The sequence below is a fragment of the Oncorhynchus tshawytscha genome, linkage group LG14 (genome assembly GCF_018296145.1).
Source record: "Oncorhynchus tshawytscha isolate Ot180627B linkage group LG14, Otsh_v2.0, whole genome shotgun sequence".
In the NCBI taxonomy this organism is placed as follows: Eukaryota; Metazoa; Chordata; class Actinopteri; order Salmoniformes; family Salmonidae; genus Oncorhynchus; species Oncorhynchus tshawytscha.
Window position 1 is genome coordinate 27898454 of NC_056442.1, and position 18931 is coordinate 27917384.

Sequence of the window (18931 nt, forward strand, 5' to 3'; positions counted from 1 at the left end):
ATTCCTGTGTTCATAAAGCATCTCTGCTATAACTCACTATATTCCTTTATGAATAATGCCCAAATTTATGGTGATGGCGTGGAGCGCTGGCCTCCCTGGTGACAAACTTCCCCCGGTCTGTCACGGGCGCAGGCGGCAGGCGCTCTCGGCCCTCCATCACTCGCTCCAGATGGGCGCCACCGCTTTATCGCTCCCTGGTCGGTGACATCACCCCGGGACGCAGCGCAGAATTGATGATGAAAGCAAACAGATCTATCTTAACTCACATTTACCAAATCAATTTTTTTTTTTTACAGACCCTTTTGCTTATTGGCATATTGACGGTTTGCGGGCACGTGATTGAGGGAGGGAGCGAGGCTGTCTTTGGAGGGGGACTTAATGGCGTTTACCATATTTAATGCAGGGATGTCATCACTGAATATCCGTTCTGAATAATGTGGCATTTCATCATAAATTCTTTACAACTTATTTACTTAATGGAAAGAGTTATGGGCCGCTGTCAGGGAAGTAATTAAACATAATGACACAGTGCTGCCTCCCCGGCCATCCCATCTTTCCTCCCATAATCCTCAGCTTCTTTTTAAATACATATTATTCAAGCTCCCCATAAATTACCAGCGGATTAAAATTCATGAAACCTTTTTCCTTTATTTTCTTCCTTGGGGGGAAAAAAAAGCGAGAGCCCGAGAGCTTGTTCAACCAGCCGTAAATCTCTCTCTGGGAGAGGCAGATACTTTTTAAATCATATTAAATCCCAATGTTAGTGAAATTATTTTTTAAAAAGAGAGCGGATTTCATTTCACTATTAGGGCAATTGATGTGCTGAGTCTCATGGTAGCAGTAAATAATGAACAAAAGGTTGCTGCTTGGAACAGAAACGTACGGCGGGAGTGAAACCATTTATTGGTCCTGTCGGAGCCAAACCCACTCAGTTAGACCTGATGGTCGATGATGCAAGTCTAACCATGACCACCGTTCCACCATCCAAACCAAATCTAAACCCAAACTATTTATATAGACCAGAGATTCCACCAACACTGAGGAGTCAGCTAGCGTCAAATTGGGCCTAAGGGTTGGGAAACCTCCGTAGGTTATGATAGTGTACCAGTGTTAGATCATATTTTTTTATTTAGTCTACATCCTTGATTTTATGACTGTTTGTTAGTTAGTTAACCATTAGACAGTCATGCATGGTGGTTCTGGTGCTGTCTTACAGAAGGACAAAGACTTTGAAGTGTTTTCGCAGGGGGAGGAGGTCTCTCAATCCGAAATGAGAGGAGAGGATCTGTTTAGGGGGTTCTCAATTAGACTGATACCCTTATGACCTCGACCTTCTCCCCCCTCCCCTCCCTTCTCCTATCCCCCTCCGTAAAACGAGACATGGGCTGACACAGACAGAGGCTGCACCTGACCTCCTAACCTCTGACCTTGTCCTGTGACCCCTGTCTTCGATTGTGTGCACGGCCTGGCCAATATTGTGATTGGCCAATGGCCGCTGTGGGTCTTTAACCGGGGCTAAAGACAGGATTTATAGCTTTTCCTTTTAATTGAGTTAAGAGGATAGAGAGCAAACCGTAGAGGGGCTGCCTGGGGGGCGCTCTCTGTTACCCAATTGGACTGGGGTGAGGTGAGATGACATCACTCAGCAACAAACGCCACGGCAACTGGGACACTTCAATCCCAGAGACCAACATAGAGGCAGAGACAAAGTTAAAAGAAAAACTGTCACCCGCTGTCCTCCCTCCATTGCTCCCTCCCTCTATCTCTCCTTCACTCCATCCCTCCCTCCATAACAGAGAACAGAGAGAAGAGAATCCCATGACAATAAACAACAAGTGTTTCTCCTACCTCCCAGCCTTGGGTGGGGTGTCTCAGGCACGCCCGCTGCTCGCCCACGTATGGTCCTAAGCGCTCGCCCACGTCCACCGTCCTCTGTGCCCAGATGCCCAGGCCGCCGCCGACACCGGGGACGCCCGACTGGCGCAGCTGGAAGTCGGGGGGAATGGGCATCTCGTCCTGGGGCATGTAGAGGGCAGAGTGGAAGGGGGATGGCTCCAGGGGAGAGGCATCATCATCAGCGGAGAAGCCAGGGGAGGGGGAGTCCTCTGCTGGGGGGGCCGAGGTTGGTGCCGCGGGGTCTCTGTCCGGTACACACACATCATCCAGGACATCAGAGGGGTAGAGGACAAAGTCCTCACCATTACCTGATGGAGAAAGATAGAGTGAGAGAGAGAGGCAGAGAGAGAGAGAAAACTTGAGGGCGAGGCTCTAGCATTTCTACCTAAAGTACAGCATCAGTGTAGACTAATTTTATTTAACCCTTATTTTACCAGGTAAGTTGACTGAGAACACATTCTAATTTACAGCAACAACCTGGGGAATACACTACATCCCCAAAAGTATGTGGACACCCCTTCAAATTAGTGGATTTGGCTATTTCAGCCACACCCGTTACTGACAGGTGTATAAAATTTGAGCACTCAGCCATGCAATCTCTGAAGGGCTGAGTGACTTTCAACGTGGCACCGTCATAGGATGCCACCTTTCTAACAAGTCAGTTCGTCAAATCAAAGTTTATTTGCCACGTGCGCTGAATACAACAGGTGTAGACATTACAGCGAAATGCTTACTTACAGGCTCTAACCAATAGTGCAAAAAAAGGTGTTAGGTGAACAATAGGTAGGTAAAGAAATAAAACAACAGTAAAAAGACAGGCTATATAAGTAGGCTATAAAAGTAGCGAGGATACATACAGACACCGGTTAGTCAGGCTTATTGAGGTAGTATGTACAAGTGCTGTTATTGCGAAGTTGAAACGCCTAGGAGCAACAACGGCTCAGCCGCAAAGTGGTAAGCCACTTAAGTTCACAGAACGGGACCCCCGAATGCTGAAGCGCATAGCGTCATCTGTCCTCAGTTGCAACACTCACTACCAAGTTCCAAACTGACTCTGGAAGCAACATCAGCACAATAACTGTTTGTCAGGAGCTTCATGAAATGGGTTTCCATGGCCGAGCAGCCGCACACAACCCTAAGATCACCATGTGCAATGCCAAGCGGCAGCTGGAGTGGTGTAAAGCTCGCCGCCACTGGACTCTGGAGCAGTGGAAACGCTTTCTCTGGAGTGATGAATCACGCTTTCTCAGCTGGCAGTTCGACAGAAGAATCTGGGTTTGGCAGATGCCAGGAGAACACTACCTGCTCCAATGTATAGTGGCAACTGTAAAGTTTGGTGGAGGAGGAATAATAGTCTGAGGCTGTTTTTCATGGTTCGGGCTAGGCCCCTTAGTTCCAGTGAAGAAATTTTTTAACGCTACAGCATAGAATGCCATTCTAGCCAATTCTGTGCTTTCAACTTTGTGGCAACAGAAGGCCCTTTCCTGTTTCAGCATGACAATTCCCCCGCTCAAAAAGTGAGTTTGTGGAGATCGGTGTGGAAGAACATGACTGGCCTGCACAGAGCCCTGACCTCAACCCCATCAAACTCCTTTTGGATGAATTGGAACGCCAACTACAAGCCAGTCCTAATCACCTAACATCAGTCCCCTCCCTCACTAATGCTCTCAAGGCTGAATGGAACATAGTCCCCCCAGCAATGTTCCAACATCTGGTGGAAAGCCTTCCCAGAAGAGTGGAGGCTGTTATAGCAGCAAAGGGGGGACCAACTCCATATTAACGCCCATGATGTTGGAATGAGATAGTCGACAAGCAGGTGTCCACATACTTTTGGTCATGTAGTGTAGTTACAGGGGAGAGGAGGGGGGATGAGTGAACCAATTGGAAGCTGGAGATGACTGTCCTACAAGTACAGCATCAGGGTAAACTGGGTAGCCTATATTTATAGTCTACATGGTCTATGAGTTTCTAACACATGTATCAAAACAAGCCAATAATCATGTAATCAAGCACAAATCAACGACACATTACAGTTAGCATGGCCCGATGAGGAGTTATGAGAGAGGCTTATGCCTTATCCGACCCGGAGTGAAAAACCCGTCCCCCCCTCACCTACGACCTACGACCTAACACTAAGGACCACGAGGAAGGATCATCTCTACATATTCCATTGAACATAATATGGTAAAATAATATACAAGGTCCAAGCACAAATATTTGACCAGTAAGGGCCGTTCAAATAAACAGGAGAGGGAGGAAAGTGGTGAGAGAGAGAGAGAGAGAGAAGGAGAGGGAGAGAGAGACAGAGGGAAGGAGAGAGAGGGAGGGAGAGGGGGGATGAGAGAGAACTGGGTACTGAGAGAGTCAAGCAGCCACTGGTTGAGATTGTTTGGCCGTGGGCTTGGTGCTGGGCGGGTACACTGGGTTCACTGTAGCATTGTGCTGCTATAAACTGTTTTATATTTCCCTTTCCTGACCTTCATCACTCAGCTGCCGAGTGAAAACAGAGGAAGCTGAGGCCGGGTCGGCGGAGGTTAATTGTGAGTATAGTGAGAAAGGCCACCGCAGGCTGACCCTCGAACCCTCGCTGGACAGGTTGGGACTGGGCCGCACGTGGCAGACGAGCCCTGGAGAAGAGTTGTGGTCCACCCTCTGTTACAACACAGACACAGACGTACAGGTGACAATATCTCTATAAAGCACACCCAAACCAAACTATGCTGGCTTTTCACATTGTCCTTTCCAGCATGGTTCTGGCAACTGTCGTAGGTGGATGTGTACCCAGGCCAGCTCAGCTTGGTTTGGGTCAGTAGTGTGAAACGGTACTTGTCTCAGATGACACTGTACACCCTACACTACTACTACAACTACTACCAGAGCACTATGGGGTTCTGATGGTGCACTATAGAAAATAGGGTGTTATTTATGCCCACTGTATGACTGCTAGTTGAATAGTGTCAATGCCAAAGGACTTATTCATAGTGCACTACTTTTGAACCCATAGACCGTCCTATGTTTACTAACATTGTCGCACGAGGGCGGTGCGTGCAAGTTGGTGGCAGAACACGGAGGAGTTCTTATAGAATGCCTGAAAAAAAGCCTGCTTATCTATTTAACTAGATAAGTCAGTTAAGAACAAATTCTTATTTACAATGACAGCCTAGGAACAGTGGGCTAACTGCCTTGTTCAGTGGCGGAAAGACAGATCTTCACCTTGTCAGCTCAGGGATTCAATCTAGCAACCTTTCGGTTACCGGCCCAACGCTCTAACCACTAGGCTACCTGCCACCCCTAAAATAAGTGCATTTCACACTACTTTTTGGATTATAATTGGATTTTAAGGCTCGTATGAATGTCCTGCTTAATATAATGTTTGTGTCATCATCGCAAATCAACTGAATTACAGTTGAAGTCGGAAGTTTACAGACACCTCAGCCAAATACATTTAAACTCAGTTTTTCACAAATCCTAATAACAATTCCCTGTCTTAGGTCTGTTAGGATCACCGCCTTATTTTAAGAATGTGAAATGTCAGATTAATAGTAGAGAGAATGATTTATTTAAGCTTTTATTACTTTCATCACATTCCCAGTGGGTCAGAAGTTTACATACACTCAATTAGTATTTGGTAGCATTGCCTTTAAATTGTTTAACTTGGGTCAAACATTTCAGGTAGCCTTCCACAAGCTTCTCACAATAAATTGGGTGAATTTTGGCCTATTCCTCCTGACAGAGCTGGTGTAACTGAGTCAGCTTTGTAGGCCTCATTGCTCGCACACGCTTCTTCAGTCCACAAATTTTTCTATAGGATTGAGGTCAGGGCTTTGTGATGGCCACTCCAATACCTTGACTCTGTTGTCCTTAAGCGATTTTGCCACAACTTTGGAAGGCTGCTTGGGGTCATTGTGCATTTGGAAGACCCATTTGCGACCAAGCTTTAACTTCCTGAATGATGTCTTGAGATGTTGCTTCAATATATCCACATAATTTTATTTCCTCATGATGCCATCTATTTTGTGAAGTGCACCAGTCCCTCCTGCAGCAAATCACCCCCACAACATGATGCTGCCACCCCCATGCTTCATTAAAAACGAGTTCTAATGACTTCTGACTTCAACTGTATAATTAAAACAACACTTCAACACTTTAAAATGGCTCTTTGGCTAGCTTTTGCTACAGCCTATGTCAATGAGTGTTAGCATTCTAGCTAACAACTGCTGCATCCAAAATAGTTATTTCGCAAAGATCACAATGAAATATAATCTTAGTGACTGTTCAAGCAAGAATCAGAACATCATTGTAAGCGTATGAGAACCCCAAATGTATTTTGTTTAGAAGTAATCAGAACGTAAATCTAGGCTATGTTGAATGGGCGCAGATGGCAAAGGCTTTCTTACTGCAGCTAAGAGTCGCGTGCATCTGTTCGTGGCGTCAGTGTGTAGTGTACTGGAAAGGGGTCTATTACTTTAGGCCTCCTCTGGTCAAAAGTAGTACACTATGTAGTAGGGAATGAGATTTGAGATTAGACCTTAGCTACACCTGACATGCTATTCACCACATAACGCACCACTTTTGACTACTTTATCCACCCTATCACTATAGGGCTCTATAAAGCTCTGGTCAGAAGTAGTGCATTATGGGTCAAATTCTAACTCCCTAACTTCCACATTTGCACTTAGTCTGCCATTGACATCAATCCATGACTAAGTAAAAATGAAATGGTGGTTAAGAACGAAGGTGTAATTTGAGAGTGGGCCCTAGCTAGGCCTACTGGGCCTCCTGCTGCGGGCCCAGGGAGGACAGACAGACAGGAAACTCTCCACAGGAAGCTGCCTCTCCCCCTGGGTGACTGTGGCAGGCTGTGGCTAACGCGCCCTGACAGGCTGGGAGGGGCGGTGGGGTTGCTAATGAGGCTCTAGCTGCACATCTCTGTGCCTCGGTACATTCCTGACCGGCTGTGTGACACCGCACCGCCGTCGGCCTGGAACCTTTGATCCACACACACAAACACACGCACGCACACACAGATGCACACACGGACGCGCACACATAAAGAGACACACACCCTCACAGATGTAAAGACGCACAGACGCATGCATGCATAAACACACACAGATGCACGCACACACCACATACACACACCTCTCAACCTGCATCTACCTTGTCGTCGTCCCCCCCCCTCATGTTGCTGACTCTCCCAAGCCCCTCTAGGCCGGTAGATGGAGGACATGCTGATCTGAACTATCCATCTGCATCATCATCATCATCACCATCCAAACTCTACTTAGATATTCATGATGTAGTTTATCAAAATAAAATAGGCCATTAAGATCATGTTGAATTATTTTCATGAAAAATGATTCTCAGGTCACACACTGTTTCTGAAAAAAGTGTTGTTTTCATTCCCACCACCTAACAACCTCTGAAAGCCCACCGCCCCAGTAAGAGAAGACCAGAGGACGTTCAGATGACGTCCAGATGACGTCCAGATGACGAGCTGTAGATTAGGGCTGTCAGAGACTCAATCTTACACAGAGGCACAGACGGAAAGACAAGGAGAATGGATGCCATCTGTCAAGTCGCTGTTTTGCGTAAGTGAACACTGCTGCTCATTTTAAGACATTCTGCTTCAAGCGACCTGTTTTCTACCAGTCAACAAGAGAGGGGGACATTTTACTGATGAACACAATAAGAATTGGGTTTGACTTGTTATCCTCATGTGTTCTATACTCCCTAGGAGAATCCGACAGTGGGGGCTACAAGGCTGACTGCTGGAATGGTTGACAGCTCACAGGCCAGGTCAGGATTCGACTGACGGTTTGTACTAAAACAAATCACATGAAGATCATCAACGTGCACTCTGGAGGTAGGACAGTGTAAAAAGGACTTCAACAGTGTACTGCAAGTGTACAGACATCAATCATCAAACGGAGTAGCCACAACAAGCTTAGTTTTGGATACTGACTCGTCTTTCGGGATTCCGCCTGATGATCTGAAGGCCAGAACGCCGGTCTTGGACAACAGGTCTTCACTGTACTACTCTAACATCTTAACAGATGATGAAGGGTATTTCACTTGCACCATTTCAAAAGGAGATCGATATTACAGCTACCAGACAATTGTTCGAGTCTGACTTTCCCCTGTATATCGAACCAACGAGATGCATTCTGGGAAACTCCACTAGGCGACATGGCCCAAGGGAAAAAGAGTCAGAGGATGGACATGATGACTGACAGACTAACAGGGAATTACTCCCTGATCAATCGCCTCACAGTGAGTTTGAGCCAGATGCTAACAGACCACAAGATTTGACCTGGACCCCATAAATGTATTTATTTAACTAGGCAAGTCAGTTAAGAACAAATTAATATTTTCAATGGCCTAGGAACAGTGGGTTAACTGCCTGTTCAGGGGCAGAATGACAGATTTGTACCATGTTAACTGAGGGATTTGAACTTGTAACCTTCTGGTTACTAGTCCACTGCTCTAACCACTAGGCTACCCTGCCACCCCAGGGGGGAGGTATAGTCTGTGCTCCTAACACCACAAAGAGATCTGGAGGGCGATGATCTGATTCTGGACTCTGACAACTCCTCTGTGCACTTACCTGAGGAGCTGAGGGACAGAGTGAACGTGTCGGACCCCAAGTCCTCTCTGCTCATCTCTAACCTCTTACAGACTGACAGTGGACTTTATTGGTGCTGGGTCAGGGAATGGAAGGAAGGAAGGGTTGGTCCATCTACTATGTGCTGACAGAAGCACCAACCTGTGGTATAACACATCTGACTCCTCTGGCATGCATGGAATCCTTTCGTCTACCAACGCAGTGAGAGCTTCACTGATTGGCGCTGTGGGCTACTGGGGATGGTGTGTGCTGTGATATCATTATGACTAAAGGCCAGAGAAGACAAGGCAAGCCTGTTGTGACTGAAGACAATGCGACTGGAGACGGAGAACAGAGTGCAGGAGAAGACCTCTATGAGAACCTGAACACTGCTGAAGACAGCGTCTAACTATTATTACGTTTTCACTAGTTAGTAATAGTATCTGTCGTAGCTGGTATATATCTGAGGTAGAGCTTCTTATACATAGAAATGTAGAAAATGACATTGAAAATATATACAAATTATAGAGAATTATTATACAAGTTATCCATACAGTATAACATTATTCAGAATTTATACAACGGGTGGGTTTAATCCTGGGGGGTGATTGGTTAAAACCGCATTCCAGCTGGTGTCTATTCCACAAGTTACCCCGGCTGAGGCTATGATGTTGAAATGCCTATTTACTCTGTTCCATCTCACTGCGCAATCCACTGTCTCATCAGCCCAGCTAGACAATGTATGTACTTGATCTACACTGTAAAAAGCATCTAAACATTATCTCCCATTTCTTTTAGACTAGCAATTGGTTTTCAATAGCGGAGATTTGTATAAACATTGCTGTCTGTCTCTCCAACATTTGCAACATTGTGTCAGTATTGAAATTTGATCTCCAGCTGTCCCATACTAATGAATGTCTAGGGGTCGGGATGAGACATACAGGCAGGCAGCTTTTCCCAGCCAGTCGAAATCACGAATTAGCAGAATGTTTATGGATATATACAAAGAAATGTCAATAGAAAACAGGTCAATTGAAACGAAGTGCAGCTGGTTCGCAGTCTTTCCAGCTTCAGTTTGAAGTGATTGTGTTAGCTGTGTTGCTGACTAGCTCCTCTGAACAACAGTGTCCAGACCAGTGTTGCAAACTTAGCGACTTTGTCATTATATTTAGCGAGTTTTCAGAACCCTCTAGCAACACATTTTCAAAAAAGTGACTAGCGGCAAATCTAGCAACTTTTTCTGGTGTTATTGGAAACTTTTGGAGACTTTGACGTGAAAGCACGTATCGTTCTTACTCGTCTCAACGAGCAGCAGGTGCTACCGTGGGCCCCACCTGGGCCTTGCGGTCGGAGGCCTACTGGGCCTTGCGGTCAGAGGCTGAGCAATTGCCGTACCAGGCAATTGAGACTTCCTTAGATTTCGTGCACCAGCTGTTGTTTACAAATATGCACAGACCGTCCCTCCTGGTCTTACTGGAGTGTGCTGTTCTATCCTGCTGATGCAGCGTGTATCCGGCTAGCTGAATATCCATGTTGTCATTCAGCCACGATTCCGTGAAACATAGGATATTGCAGTTTTTGATCGTCTAGTTTATTGTCCCATGATTGCACGTTGGCGAGTAATATTGACGGTAACGGCAGCTTTCCTAGTTGCCTTCTGCAGGTCCAGATGAGGCATCCGGCTCTTCGTCCTCTGCGTCGCTTCCTTTTGCGAATAATTGGGATGTCTGCCCTGTGGGATGTTTGGAGAATATCGTGTGAGTCCTGCTTGCTGCTGTTGTTGTTGTTGAAAAAATCTTTGTCTAATCCGAGGTGAGGGATCGCTGTCCTGATATTTAGAAGCTCTTCTCTGACGTAAAATACGGTTGCAGAAACATTATCTACAAAATAATTTACAAATATTGCGAAAAAAACCCACATAATAGCACAATTGGTTAGGAGACCGTAAAATGGTGGCCATCTCCTCCGGCGCCATCTCCTGAAGATAGAATACCTCTGTTGTTATTCTGGCTGCACTGGCTGTTGTCAGACAGTATGGCAATAGAATATTTAGAACAAACAACTGGGTCGTGTCCATAGATACAGAACAAAAAGACTTTACGACTGGGTCGCGTGTCCGGCAACCGAACTGATAGAACGAACCACCGGCCGGCTTGGGTAGCAACCCTATATTGGCTTCGGGACTATATCTTGCAGAAGGATGAAATAGTATTAATAAATGTATCAAAATAAGGTTTTTAATGAAAATATGCATATTGATATTTGAATATGTTGGAAGCCCGGTGTTTGGAGGAGATTTTGGCATGGTTTGCCTGTATGTATCCTCCAAACACCGACTTCTCAGGCATTATCACTTAAATGGATAACATAGATCACCATGGAACCCATTCCTAAAGTGTGAATCTCTTATCATTTTATAATCTATGCATTCTGTCTCTTAATACCTAACCAATGCATACTGTACAGTTTATTACAAAGTAATATTGCAATGTTGAGCAAAGACAAAAAAAGATGATAGAGAGAAAGGCAGAGAGAAGAAGAGAGAGAAAATTGCAGATTGTTGTATTGGTTGTACATTTTTATTTGTTTATTGTGCATTTATCCTCAAACCTATCTTTGTTCATCTTCAATACCATATCTTATCTGGTATTACGATTCAGTGTGTAATGGCATATTTTAAAACTTATTTTGCTTCTGTGATAAAACAGACTAAACATCCAGTCATTTCTTGTGGTATTTCACATACAGTGGGGCAAAAAAGTATTTTGTCAGCCACCAGTTGTGCAAGTTCTCCCACTTAAAAAGATGAGAGAGCCCTGTAATTTTCATCATAGGTAAACTTCAACTATGACAGAGAAAATGAGAAAAAAAATCCAGAAAATCACATTGTAGGATTTTTTATGAATTTATTTGCAAATTATGGTGGAAAATAAGTATTTGGTCAATAACAAAAGTTTCTCATTACTTTGTTATATACCCTTTGTTGGCAATGACAGAGGTCAAACGTTTTCTGTAAATCTTCACAAGGTTTTCACACACTGTTGCTGGTATTTTGGCCCATTCCTCCATGCAGATCTCCTCTAGAGCAGTGATGTTTTGGGGCTGTTGCTGGGCAACACGGACTTTCAACTCCCTCCAAAGATTTTCTATGGGGTTGAGATCTGGAAACTGGCTAGGCCACTCCAGGACCTTGAAATGCTTCTTACGAAGCCACTCCTTCGTTGCCCGGGCGGTGTGTTTGGGATCACTGTCATGCTGAAAGACCCAGCCACGTTTCATCTTCAATGCCCTTGCTGATGGAAGGAGGTTTTCACTCAAAATCTCACGATACATGGCCCCATTCATTCTTTCCTTTACACGGATCAGTCGTCCTGGTCCCTTGGCAGAAAAACAGCTCCAAAGCATGATGTTTCCACCCCCATGCTTCACAGTAGGTATGGTGTTCTTTGGATGCAACTCAGCATTCTTTGTCCTCCAAACACGATGAGTTGAGTTTTTACCAAAAAGTTCTATTTTGGTTTCATCTGACCAAATGACATTCTCCCAATCTTCTTCTGGATCATCCAAATGCTCTCTAGCAAACTTCAGACGGGCCTGGACATGTACTGGCTTAAGCAGGGGGACACATCTGGCACTGCAGGATTTGAGTCCCTGGCGGCGTAGTGTGTTACTGATGGTAGGCTTTGTTACTTTGGTCCCAGCTCTCTGCAGGTCATTCACTAGGTCCCCCCGTGTGGTTCTGGGATTTTTGCTCACCGTTCTTGTGATCATTTTGACCCCACGGGGTGAGATCTTGCTTGGAGCCCCAGATCGAGGGAGATTATCAGTGGTCTTTGGATGTCTTCCATTTCCTAATAATTGCTCAAACAGTTGATTTCTTCAAACCAAGCTGCTTACCTTTTGCAGATTCAGTCTTCACAGCCTGATGCAGGTCTACAATTTTGTTTCTGGTGTCCTTTGACAGCTCTTTGGTCTTGGCCATAGTGGAGTTTGGAGTGTGACTGTTTGAGGTTGTGGACAGGTGTCTTTTATACTGATAACAAGTTAAAACAGGTGCCATTAATACAGGTAACGAGTGGAGGACAGAGGAGCCTCTTAAAGAAGAAGTTACAGGTCTGTGAGAGCCAGAAATCTTGCTTGTTTGTAGGTGACCAATTACTTATTTTCCACCATAATTTGCAAATAAATTCATTAAAAATCCTACAATTTGTTTTTCTGTATTTTTTTCTCCTTTTGTCTGTCATAGTTGAAGTGTACCTATGATGAAAATTACAGGCCTCTCTCATCTTTTTAAGTGGGAGAACTTGCACAATTGGTGGCTGACTAAATAATTTTTTGCCCCACTGTATGTCTGCGTTAAATCTGCATGAATATGCATGTGAATGCACAAGTAATATTTGAAAAAGAGTTTCTCGTGTTTTCTCTTCAGTTCATTTTCTCTCGTATTTTCTCATCCGTCACCACGTCTATATTGCCATTGTGTTTGACACATACTGTGTGGGCCAGCATGTTTAAAGAGCAAAGCTTTTAAGCGTCTGTCGTGCTTGGGCAGGCCCTGAAACCCAATGTGGCTCTACGAGCGTGTGTAATGATTTTCTGTGCAGGACTGTGTAACGTGGTTATAACCCTGGACATGAAGTTTGCCATATGGTTGAGACGAGGGCTTTTAAAAGTAACTGTATCCCTCCTATGCTGTTTCTCCTCTGACATTTCCCTCCGACTGGTCTCATAGTTTATATTTGATTTAGACCAGAAATTCCCCAAGTCTGGTCGATTCAAGCGTGGGGAATAATTTTGATCAATAAACATATACATTTCAGAAAGGTAAACATTTCCAAAAAGGAAAATATGCTGTGTTGAATGTTTGAAAAATGGTGGCTTTATCTTCAGATGAGAGATAAGTGTGGGACTGCAGTTCTGTTCAGATCCTGTAGCGTTACATTTTGAAGGACAATGATAAGATATGAGAGTACAGACCATGAAGGGACAGTGTTGGCTGTTGAGAGTTGGGTTGGTGAGTTGGTGTAAGACCATGCGTGAGGACATGTCTTTCTGGCTCTGTGTGTGTGTGTGTGTGTGTGTGGTGGGGCAGGCAGTGGGGGGTGTACTGACTGAGGGCCATATACGTTTGTTTATTTGTTCAATCTTGGCGATTACCTCATCACTGCGAGCTGACGCCCTCCTTCAAAAAGAGGCCCACCAAAGGAATTCTGGGTAAAAAGGGGAACTCCAGCCAGAGGCCACATCCTTTACACGATGTTCATCAACATCAATAGCATAGATGACAAATGATGACTATATAACACAAAACCCAACTCTCAACAGCCAATGCTGCCCCTTCATGGTCTGTACTCTCATATCTTATGCTAAAAGAGGAAGTGACATGAACGCTAAAAGTAAAAGTCTGTATTTGAGGCAGATCCCTAATACACAAGGCATTTTAGCACCAACGAAAAATGATCTTACTCTCAAAATTTGTAGAACAGAAATCAAAATAGGCCATAATTCTTCACACACACACACAAGCACGCACACTTGCACACACGTCCAGTGTTCTGCCGCTCACTCTCGACACCAAATTCATTCATTTTTATTAGGAGGGAAAACATTTGTTCCCGGGACGGTATCTGCATGGGCGAAATGATTTTCACCTACGCCATGAGGTGTTGGGCACCTCATACATCACGCCATTACCCGGAGCAGCGTCAAGCCCTCCCGTCATCAGGGAGTGAATTAAAGATGATAAAAGGAGCTATTAATCACTGTGACAAAAGCCCTAATGGAGGCGTGACCTAGCCACTGCCTAGGGACGCCTGGGGACGCACCGGCGGGACAAACAGAAACATATGTTTACAGAGAAATAAGATACCTGTGGACATAGTCACACAAAGACGGTAACACACGCATACATAAATGGCCTACTGTATCCCTCTATCACTCTCTCTCTCTTCCGATCTTTCTCCCACCTTCTTCCTCTCTCCGTCTCTGAATATTTATTGGGATGGACAGTGTAAAAAAAAACGCACAAAAAAAAGATTAAAAGAAGCAGTGAGATTGACATATAAGGGGAACAAATTCATCCCTCCACGACATAAATATTTTGCATGAAATCTTTTATAATAGACAACATATACAGTGTTAACCACATTGTGAAATCATACAAACTATTCAGCTGAGTCTCAATCCAGCTGATTGTACAGTTAGTCATAGTCAGTGTACAGTGGCATGGCAAACCACTTATCTATCAGACCAATCACAGAGCGCTATAGGCATGATTGACATGGGTCTTTCCACATGACATATGGAAATGAACTCCTCACATATGGGCGGGACTCAGCTTGTCTGCAAGGTTCATTTATCCACCGTTGATGACAGACAGGGGGAGGAGACACGCCCTTATAGTACAGATCACACATGATGATTGGGGCTGGGCGATATGGCCAAAATGTCACATCCCAATATTTTTCAGAGTTTTTGACAGTATGAAGGTATTTGATTGCAACGTATGTTTCTGAATAATAAAAGTTCTAAATATTCTTTAAGGACTAAATTAGGTTTTCGTGTCAAATCGGCAGTTGGCAACCCATCCCTTTTGAGATGAATTTACATAAACATGACATTGATTCACAGTGATAATTCTTCCAGTGTTCTCCGCAGTGCATGACCCTTGGATGGCAATACTTTCATTCTAAGAAATACATTTTCACTTAGCTATACATAGTAATCGATCTTTTATAAATGTGTTAATTTACTGATAATCCATAAACATATATAAAAATATAAAATATATTCTATACACTTCCTTATTCTCTGCCCCTGTTGCTGCATAGAGATGTATAGAGATCACAACCACCCAGCTTTAGAGTAGTTAGAATGTCTATTTCCTTGCTTTTGAGAGGAGCTGGCTACTGTATCAGGAGACTTTAAGCAATTGCACTAAACTAATTATTTACTAACTTCAATAATCTCCAAACTGCACGCAGAGACATACAAATTGTATTCATGATTCTAGGTAAGTAGAAAAACAACATAAATTATGAAATCATACAATATCCCTTAAAGCCATCATTGCTGCTGGATGCAAAATGGCCTCCTGCTCCTCCTGGCTTGTATGGGCATCCCAGCATTTAATTTAATTTTTTTATTTCACCTTTTTTTAACCAGGTAGGCCAGTTGAGAACAAGTTCTCATTTACAACTGCGACCTGGCCAAGATAAAGCAAAGCAGTGCGACACAAACAACAACACAGAGTAACATGGAATAAACAAACGTACAGTCATTAACACAATAGAAAAAAAATCTATATACAGTGTGTGCAAATGAGGTAAGATTAGGGAGGTAAGGCAATAAACAGGCCGTAGTGGCGAAGTAATTACAATTTAGCATTAACACTGGAGTGATAGATGTGCAGAAGATGAATGTGCAAGTAGAGATACTGGGGTGCAAAGGAGCAAAATAAATAAAATAACAATATGGGAATGAGGTAGTTGGGTGGGCTATTTACAGATGGGCTATGTACAGGTGCAGTGATCTGTGAACTGCTCTGACAGCTGATGCTTAAATTTAGTGAGGGAGATATGAGTCTCCAGCTTCAGTGATTTTTGTAATTCGTTCCAGTCATTGGCCGCAGAGAACTGGAAGGAACGGCGGCCAAAGTAGGAATAGGCTTTGGGGGTGACCAGTGAAATATACCTGCTGGAGCAACGGGTGGGTGCTGCTATGGTGACCAATGAGCTGACATAAGGCGGGCTTTACCTAGCAAAGATTTATAGATGACCTGGAGCCAGTGGGTTTGGCGACGAATATGAAGTGAGGGCCAGCCAACGGGAGCATACAGGTTACAGTGGTGGGTTGTGTATGGGGCTTTGGTGACAAAACAGATGGCACTGTGATAGACTGGATCCAATATGCTGCGTAGAGTGTTGGATGCTATTTTGTAAATGGCATCGCCGAAGTCAAGGATCGATGGGATAGTCAGTTTTACGAGGGTATGTTTGGCAGCATGAGTGAAGGATGCTTTGTTGTGGAATAGGAAGCAGATTCTAGATTTAATATTGGATTGGAGATGCTTAATGTGAGTCTGGAAGGAGAGTTTACAGTCTAACCAGACACCTAGTTATTTGTAATAGTCCACATATTCTAAGTCAGAACAGTCTAGAGTAGTGATGATGGACGAGCGGGCAGGTGCGGGCAGCGATCGGTTGATGAGCATGCATTTAGTTTTGCTTGCATTTAAGAGCAGTTGGAGGCCACGGAAGGAGAGTTGTATGGCATTGAAGCTCGTCTGGAGGTTAGTTAACACAGTGTCCAAAGAGGGGCCAGAAGTATACAGAATGGTTTCGTCTGCGTAGAGGTGGATCAGAGAATCACCAGCAGCAAGAGCAACATCATTGATGTATACAGAGAAAATAGCCGGCCCGAGAATTTAACCGTGTGGCACCCCCATAGAGACTGCCAGAGGTCCGGACAACAGGCCCTCCGATTTGACACACTGAACTCTGTCTGAGAAGTAGTTGGTGAACCAGGCGAGGCAGTCATTTGAGAAACTAAGTCTGTTGAGTCTGCCGATAAGAATGTGGTGATTAACAGAGTCGAAAGCCTTGGCCAGGTCGATGAATACAGCTGCACAGTATTGTCTTTTATCGATGGCGGTTATGTTATCGTTTAGGACCTTGAGCGTGGCTGAGGTGCACTCATGACCAACTTGGAAACCAGGTTGCATAGCGGAGAAGGTACGGTGGGATTCTAAATGGTCGGTGATCTGTTTGTTAACTTGGCTTTCGAAGATCTTAGAAAGGCAGGGTAGGATAGATATAGATATGTCTGTAACAATTTGGGTCTAGAGTGTCTCCCCCTTTGAAGAGGGGGATGACTATGACAGCTTTCCAATATTTGGGGTTCTCAGACGATACAAAAGAGAGGTTGAACAGGCTAGTAATAGGGGTTGCAACAATTGCGGCGGGTAATTTTAGAAAGAGCGGGTCCAGATTTACTAGCCCAGCTGATTTGTAGGGGTCCAGATTTTGCAACTCTTTCAGAACATCAGCTATCTGGATTTGGGAGAGGGAGAAATGGGGGAGGTTTGGGCAAGTTGTTATGGTGGGTGCAGGGCTGTTGACCGGGTTATGGGGAGCCAAGTGGAAAGCATGGCCAGCTATAGAAAAATGCTTATTGAAATTCTCAATTATCATGGATTTATCAGTGGTGACACTGTTTCCTAGCCTCAGTGCAGTGGCAGCTGGGAGGAGGTGCTCTTATTCTCCATGGACTTTACATTGTCCCAGAACTTCTTGGAGTTTCTGAACCACCCACGGACATCTGGGTCATCACCTCTGACCGCTCAGCCCCTAAGTGAGATTTTTCTCTGAGAAACATCCCAGCAACATCCCTTTAATGTGATAGTTATAAAGTATTCCCCTGATACTGCTGTAAGGGATGAGGCATTGAAAGACTACGAGATACATCATCCTGGTTAACTTCTTTGGGATAGGGGGCAGCATTTTCACTTTTGGATAAATAGCGTGCCCAGAGTGAACTGCCTCCTACTCAGTCCCAGATGCTAATATATGCATATTATTATTATTGGATAGAAAATACTCTGGAGTTTCTAAAACTGTGTGAATGATGTCTGTGAGTATAACATAACTCACATGACAGGCAAAAACCTGAGAAAAAAATCGAATACACAGTGGGATATGGGTTATTTTGCACTTCCTAAGGCTTCCACTAGATGTCAACTGCTTTTAGAACGTTTTTTCAGGCTGCTCCTGTGAAGGGGGGGGCGGATGAGAGCTGTTTGACTAAGGGGTCTGCCAGCAGCCTCGTTCTCAGACACGCGCTTTCACATGAGAGGTATCTATCTCTCATTCCATTGCTTTTCTAGAGACAATGGAATTCTCCGGTTGGAACATTATTGAACATTTATGATAAAAGCATCCTAAAGTTTGATTCTATACTTAGTTTGACAACTTTCTTCGAGCTGTAATATAACTTTTTGCACGTTTCGTCTGACTGGACCAGAACACGCTTTTGGATTTGTTTACTAAACACCCTAAAAAAAAAGCTATTTGGACATAAATGGACATAAATTATGGACATTATCGAACAAAACACGTATTTATTGTGGAACTGCGATTCCTGGGAGTGCATTCTGATTAAGATCATCAAAGGTAAGTGAATATTTATAATGCTATTTATGACTAATGTTGACTACACAAAATGGCGGATATTTCTCTGGTTGGTTTGGGCTCTGAGCGCCGTTCTCAGATTATGCTTTTTCCGTAAAGTTTTTAAAAAATCTGACACAGCGGTTGCATTAACTTCTTATGGTATAGGGGACGCTTGCGTCCCACTTGACCAAAAGCCAGGGAAAATGCAGCGCGGAAAATTCAAATAAAATGATATAAAAATCTAACTTTCATTAAATCACAC

At 44.1% G+C, this 18931-nt stretch overlaps 1 protein-coding gene across 17 annotated transcripts in view; it reads right to left on the reverse strand.

Moving 5' to 3' along the window:
* LOC112267385 (histone-lysine N-methyltransferase MECOM) overlaps nt 1-18931 on the reverse strand; it is a 198385-nt gene that overhangs the window by 112037 nt on the left and 67417 nt on the right. For all 17 annotated transcript variants that reach the window (XM_042297260.1, XM_042297269.1, XM_042297267.1 and 14 more), the window contains exon 2: nt 1849-2204. In XM_042297260.1, the coding sequence (XP_042153194.1) occupies nt 1849-2204 (356 nt within the window). The remainder of the gene's footprint in view (nt 1-1848; nt 2205-18931) is intronic.